This window comes from Mizuhopecten yessoensis, unplaced genomic scaffold (assembly GCF_002113885.1).
Source record: "Mizuhopecten yessoensis strain PY_sf001 unplaced genomic scaffold, ASM211388v2 scaffold11127, whole genome shotgun sequence".
NCBI lineage: Eukaryota > Metazoa > Mollusca > Bivalvia > Pectinida > Pectinidae > Mizuhopecten > Mizuhopecten yessoensis.
Window position 1 is genome coordinate 317,157 of NW_018408893.1, and position 7,814 is coordinate 324,970.

The following is a 7,814-nucleotide window of genomic DNA, read 5'->3' on the forward strand; positions in this document are numbered from 1 at the left end:
GTTGGTTTGGCCAATGGTAGATCGAATTAGTTGTCTGACGCAGCGGGAGTAGCGTGTGTAAATATTTGTGTGTATGTGTATCTACAAATAGGTAAAGCCTTGTTAGCTTATCGTTCACTCCTTTTTCAGATCTAGCTTACTCACCTGTGTCTGTCCGACATGTTTTGACCGTGTATACTGGTCATTTAAACTCTTTACGTTCAAAGTGATATCGTCTAAATAATATATATATTTATCAGTTGTAATGTACACGTAATGTTCCTAATGGTGTGGGCGAGTTCAAGCTGCGGGTTTATTTAGCTGTAATTGGAGTACACACACTGGTCTGGGCTGATTAAGCTGTTGTCCGCTGGTTCGCTAATCGATATAAGATTATTTCAATGTATATCTGTAATAAAACATTATCACATGGATAGGTTTATAACAATTGATTCACAGTCATATGATCTACTTTCCTATGGGAGTAGCAAAAACACAGGAGGAAATCCAGAAAATAGCAGCTGATCACCAGGATGGTTTATAATCAACGACATATGGCAAGTAGTCAATACGGATAAATCCGATAACAGCCAACACCATACTCAGTATACACAGCACAAGTACCCTAGCACTATAACAGGAAGTGAAATGTAATTATTATACTGCGCCGTTTTGTGTCCGGATTAGAAAGAAAGGGCGTTAGTTGTTGGCTTTTTCTCGACCAATCAGAACGGAGCTGAATATTGAAATATAAGTTGTATGAACTTGTGCATGGCCGTCATTTGAACACATTGAGCGAAATGACTATCAGTCTTATAGATACCATCAGAAATGGTGATTTGAAAACGGCAAAGACGATGTTGCAAAATAATAACTACCCGAACATTGATGCACAGACATGTCGTCGGGATGGCACTGCGCTGTACTGGGCGTGCAGCCTAGGTTTCTTGGATATACTTCAGCTGTTACTACTCCAGGGGGCCAATACCTGTACCAAGACGGAGTGGGGAGCCACACCCCTTTCCGCTGCGTCTGACAATAACCACACCCAAATCGTCAGGTAAGCTTGATGTCTGTTAAAATGATTTTTGTTAACAAAAATATTACATTGTTTATCTAACTCGGAAAAAATAGGATTTTACCGTAGCATTGATATAAAATCAGGGAATAATTTTAGGAATGATTCCAGTTTTTTTTTTTGTGTTATAAATTTTTTTAAACGTTATGATACTGCATCATCTTGTGCTTGACGCCAACACGTATTAAACGTCATATTTTCAACCCAACAACAAATTATAAAATATGTTCATCACTTACACTGTTGTTTATTACACGGCTTTTTGGTGATAACATACGTAAATATTATGGTAGAAATAGACACATTCCATAGGCATGTATTTGTAGTGGATATCAAGTTGTGTTTAGTACGTTATCAGTCTGTAGTTATCAACTTTTATAAAATAGACATTCACTGTTTTAAAGATGTTTTTTAGTTAATTATCGTTACGACATATTGAAATAAAGAAAAAGTAATAACGGCATACATTTCAATGAGAAAAAATGTTGACTTGCAATAATAGTAAGACAGTAATTGATCAGCGCGTAAAAAGTAAACTACGCTACAATTATATAAGCAGATATGGAGATTCCTCAATGACTGACAGTTGAATTAGTTTAATTCTAAAAGTCACGAAAGACACGCGCTACAGCAAGTACTTATGAGACCAATACACACAATATATTCTTCAGTCAAACATATTTCATTTCAAGATAAACTTATTTTTATAAATATGACATTGAAGTAAATAAATAGTTTCAAATGGTACATATTGATGAACAGACTTATTGCTCGCAGTTGGTCGCGTTCGTAGTTCTCTCATACCAAACAGAAAATCAAACAAAATCACCTTCTCCCCGCCAATTGACGATCGCTATCTTGCATTTACAAAAACACATATCCTTGGTTTATAATTATAAATGAAAATGAATTTTGCAACGTCGATAGGACCTCTATAGTTGCACCCGTAGTTTTATCCGTTCTTTTTTCATACGGCTATTTCTAGACGCCTTATTTGCACGTTATATCTATACCATTTTTTATAATGATATAATTATATCCTTTATATAACCTATTAAGACAGCATAAAGATTGTTTCACATGACCAGAAACGAGAGAAAAATGTCTCACGACCAGATGATCCACTGTTTGTCGTGATATCTTACTAGTATCAGATGCTTTTGCAACATTATCAACCTATTGATTTTTTCTCGTTTTCCCTTACTGCATATTGACATTACAAGATCGTTAATTCTTCTGCTGGTAGAATAGCAATTCTCAAGGTTGGCTCTTACATTGTAAATCGGATTTACAGCTACGTGAAATACTAGTGTAAAATTAAATGATCTATTATAGCCAAAAGATGTAAAATTAGTAACGTTATAAAAAGGATTAGATATATTTCTACGAATGGTTCAGAAAATATTGGTATAGATTTCCGTTGTATTACATTAGTAAAACAGATGAGTCCTAAATAGACAAAAGGGCTATATATGGTGCTTAATTCAGCTTTCTTTATCACCAAACTTAGTGTATGAATACCTGCTCACTATTATCGTGTTTCTGTTGTTTACTGTACTGTCTGTCGTCCGTCCATCGGTCATTAATATACCAAAGGGCAGTTTTTGTTAAAAATAATTGATAACGGGCAAACACAGACTGTTGACAAATAGTACTGTGACATATATGCTTTTGTTATTTAGTCTGTAAATGGGAGACGTTACGTTACGTTGCAAACCACAAATATGACTGATCATAAAAGATGATTAAACATTAAACAAATCCCCCACACAATACGTCATAGCTACGAGGAGCATCAATATATACACGTATAAGTAGCTAACCTCAGCATATCGCCTATTACCTATGATAGAGAGGCAAGCGTCAGAGTACGTATTGCTGACACATAAATGTCACCGGGTGACGTTATTAATGATTTTGTCCTAGTATTATGTTCGTCCTTCCGTGTAAGGGGCCACACGTCTGTAGGTAAGCGGAAGGGCGACTGTACAAACTTGTGTATATGATATGCATCACGTGTCGTTAGGAATTTCATGTAACCTACAATAAAAGGTCAAATTCAGTCGTGTATCCGGGAAAACTCTTATCAAAGAGCAAATACAAATGTCAATTGTAATTTACATCGCTGGTATGTTTATTTTGTATGTGAACAATTTTCTAAACTGAAACATGTTGTTTTGCTAGTGCCCATCATTCAAATTCTAACTTTAATTAATGAAATTATGAATGAATACACTACGATTTTTTTTCATGTAAACAGCAGATACAAAAAATAACCTCGAATCATTTTCTTGTTTTAATTTCGACATGACATCAATGTGTCTATGTTTTACATAGCATCCTATAATGAGAACAGGCTGGGGGATATTTCAGTCGTTTAGTGCATTTCTCTGACGTCAATAGTAATGATAAATTGCCCTTAGCTACACGTTCTAAAACTTCGCATATGTGATACTCTTTGAATCTGACTATTTACTTATACTTTATCAAATTAAGATTCGATACTTCACTGTTTTTTAAACATGCCAGTAAAAGAGTATGTGATTAGTGTTATGTTACATGTAATTGGCGTAATAGATAGTTTACCAACAGCATCATGCCAAATATAACCGCATACTCATTTCAAGGCGTGCACAATCATTTTAAAGGGATCGAGCTTAAAAACACGAATGCTAATGAGCACTCTAATCATTTGCAGTTAAAAAATATCCATACAGTTTTAAATTTAGCTATAATATTAGTTAATAAATGACAGGAAAGCAAATTGACCTTTTTCTGCCAAGACAGAGAATCGCATTGTAAGCTAAAACTGAGCATGTTTTATGTCTTTTACAGGATTTTGTTAAAGCTGAATGCCGATGTAAATTCAAAGACAAGTTCCGGTGACACACCGTGCCATCTGGCGGCATATCGGGGGTTCTCCGCTGTTGTACAGCTTCTGGTGGAGGGAGGGGCCGACATACGTTTACGTAACAATAAAGGCCAAACAGCTTATGATCTGGCAAAAAACTCCGAACACTCCAAGATAGCTTCTTACCTTCATGCGGTTTCCGAAATGTGTAAGTGATATTTAAATTTTTCGTATTAGGTATTGAAACACTTGTGTGATCGAAAGCCTTTCACCTTTTCCTTGTTTTCTACTTTGTCGACTAAATAAATAATAAGATATATATAATAATAAGATATATAAAATAATAAGATATATATAATAATAAGATAGAATAAAAACATCAATCTATCAGATCTTCCGCTAGGCCTTTATGCCTTATAAGGCTTCTTCACACGGTTTATTAATAATAAGATATATATAATAACTGCTGAAGTTGATCATGACTGCATGATTATAGTTCATGCACTCAGATAAAATGTACAAATTTACCTGTTATTATTGTATTCGATTTGAATGGTGGCTTTTGTATATATTAAGACATTTCTGTTTTTTGTTTTAGTTGAAAATAAAGAGCGGAGTAACAGACAGACAGCATTAGCATGTACAAGTACAGTTAACATGCGCACAGTGGTAAAGTCAGAATATCCCGTCCAAAACTACCATGTGCTTCATAGATCGGTAGACAACTACACACCAAGGTCCTGCGTTCCTTACACTCCCTCGACTCGGACTGTGGCGTGTGCTAAAAAGGGATGTTCTCATTCTGTATGCCAATTTTTAAAAAACGATTTAAACGATTTATCTACATCCTGTCCGACGAAGCGCCAACTGTCGTTCAACAATATTGTGACGCTAGAACAATGACGTAACAGTGTGTCTTGTTACTGTGATCAGAAATCCGAACAATCTTGTATCCGGGCATTGTGTGGAACAGAAGATGTTTTTTCCTGAGTTAAAGCTTGTATCGACACAAACTCCCTATTTTTTTCCTGTGCCAATTCTTATAGGTATGTCTGTACATTGTGCTTCGTCAAGGAAAGCTTTTTATCCATGTCTCTACACCTTAAACAATAACACTTTCATTCTAAAACGAGGATTTATACGAATGGATTAATGCTAAATGCTGTACGGCTGAAGAACATATTTCACCTTTTAAAGATATTCATGTGTGACTATCTTTTATTTTCCCCTGCTACATCGATCTGCAATGTAACAGCATGTCAAAAAATCCTTAAAAGACATTTTCAAATTGGGCACGGCAAAGCCTCATGGGAATCACGGAAAAGTGTCGTTTACATATAATTAACATAGCTGCCATGTTTGGTGAATAAGACTCCTTACGATAAAAGGGGAATACAGATATGCAGTTTGATGATATTTAGTTTGTGAACCATTTTTCACCTGTGATGTTTCTATTGTACATTATAAGTTACTTAACGTGTCATCTGTGAATATATATAATTGAACAGAGCAAATATAGTGTCTGCCTTTCACCATCTTTCATAATGAAATAGAGAATAGAAACAGTTTGGAAGACCCTTCTACTGTCGAAACAAGCATTCAATACTGCTTGTAATCTAACATTTTTATAGGGAGGAGGTATCAGGACCACATGTGCATCACTTCATACCTATGTAGACAAAACTTAACATGAAGATTGCTTCCATCCTTTCGAATAATGGAGACAAAATTAATTGAAGACTATCTTGCATGCATTTTTTTTTTGATATGTTTAAACAATATCATCTTTAGAATATAAATGAAAATGATGCAAAACATACATTATGTATCTTTATTAAGGAACTTGTTTTTTTTTATCTTGTTAACACAGAATGTAGTTCGATAAACTACCTTATCTACGTCATGGTTGACGTAGTACGTTGTTTACCTTGCCATCGCGACACAGTTGAATGGTGATGGAATGTGTCGGTATTTTATTGATGACGTGCATCTAGTCTCGCCCCTGTCCTATACAGACGCCGGGGTTATTTCGTGGTAGTGTGACTATCCAACAATACTCCTATTACACATATCTTTTATCTGTGATATTCCCTGATCAATATGTAGGTTAACACAAGTGCCTCTTTCTTTCCTGATGTGATGTCAACAATATTTTTTACATAATTGATTTATTTTTTTAAACAAAATATTGATTAACATTAATAAATTACTTTTCACTTAAAAATACTCTGTACCGATTAAATGATATGCCCTTGGTGGAACTAGGCACCTGTGTTAGTATTTATGTCCGTTAGAAGTATTTATAAATGATATTGACCACTGTGCTTTCAGTACTATACCATTTCGCACCTTCCATTGTAAGGTGACTTTTTAGAATTTGTTAAGTTTTTGAATGCGTGTTATATTGACTGCCATTGTGTTGAGAGCTACTTGTAATTATATGTGATCAAGTGTTGTCAAGCTTGTGGACGTTGTGGTCCATTCTGAAGGGTGTTGATTATCATAAAGTTTATCATGGTTCATATGTTGTCGTACTTTGTTGTTATTTATATAAATATATTTATGACGTCACTAAAATTGTTGACTAGGCAAATATTGATGACGTCATGTAACCACGGTGACAAATACACATAAATCCGCATGAAGAAGCCATAGAAGGGAGAAAGGCCTAGCGGTAGATCTTACATATTATTACTTTATTATAAATATGTATGTATATATATATATTGCTTTTGTAAATCACTCATTATGTAGGAGACATTTGAATATACCTGCCAGTACACTACCTATTTATGAAATATTTAGCGAAGACTCGTTCTGACACACTAAAACTCAATGCACTACTGTTGCAGTTTTTCTCGTGAAACCAAATACTCAAAAATAATCATACGAATCAAATTGAATTATTCATTTCGATCAATATGTTACTTTCGTCAAATACAGCACAATAGTTTTACAATAGCATGAAGAATACAGTGTTACGCTTTACAACTATCTGACAGGTATAGAGTAATCGAAAACAAAGTTGAAAGCTGATATTGATTCGTCTCCTTCAAGTATTGCTGGCACAAGACAATTTATCAACGCACCTGGTAAACTCATTGTAATGTTTTCGATAGTTCCAGGATACGACACGAGTTCTATGTAACGTACATGTTCTTATTAAAACGTGTTGCTATTTCAGTTTGTATTCCAAAATTATACAAGCCCCCAATTACAATTTTCCTTATCTATACAACTATGTCGATCAAAATTCTGAATGCCATATATTTTAATGCTTCATTGATATTTTATTTCACGATCTTCTCCTGTTGGAGCAAATAAATATATTGAATCCAAGTAATTTCAACTCATACATTATTACATTATCATATTTATAGATTATACACTTTCACAAAATCGAACACTTTCCCAAAAATTTTCATTCATTTGTATTATGAGAATTTACATAATCTTATTACGTTAATATATCTGGCATACATTTCACACTAAATGGATCACGTTTTCGTGAGTGACTTGCGAATAACCAAATGAGCTGTTATCATGTGGCCTATATCGGGTACACCACATGAGTATGACTGTTCGGGACATACCCCGTCTGTCATCGCGTCACAGCTTGCGTAGGCGAGTAAACAAATACACTCACTGGCCTATTTAATCACTCTGGTTTCGTTTCACAGTAATAAATCTTCCCGCCCGCGTTCATACATACATACGCTGTGTATGCACAATGCATAGGCGTGAGCGGTATCATATGACTTTATGAACAGTCACCAGTAAAAAACCACCGGTTTCCGTTTGTTTCACTGTCTGAGGTTATCTGATTATTCCCACTTATCCAAGGGCGGATCTAGAATTTTTAAGAAAGTTGGACATAATAAATCAGCCCAAACTACCAGCTCCGCC

General features: G+C 34.9%; 1 protein-coding gene across 1 annotated transcript; it reads left to right on the forward strand.

The window, feature by feature from the left end:
- Positions 1 to 489: 489 nt before the first annotated feature.
- Positions 490 to 6,432, forward strand: LOC110466274 (serine/threonine-protein phosphatase 6 regulatory ankyrin repeat subunit A-like). Its single transcript, XM_021522675.1, has 3 exons — positions 490 to 1,039; positions 3,893 to 4,116; positions 4,507 to 6,432. Exons 1-3 carry the CDS (start codon positions 780 to 782, stop codon positions 4,809 to 4,811), a joined length of 789 nt encoding a protein of 262 aa, XP_021378350.1. The 5' UTR covers positions 490 to 779; the 3' UTR covers positions 4,812 to 6,432.
- The last annotated feature ends 1,382 nt before the right edge of the window (positions 6,433 to 7,814 follow it).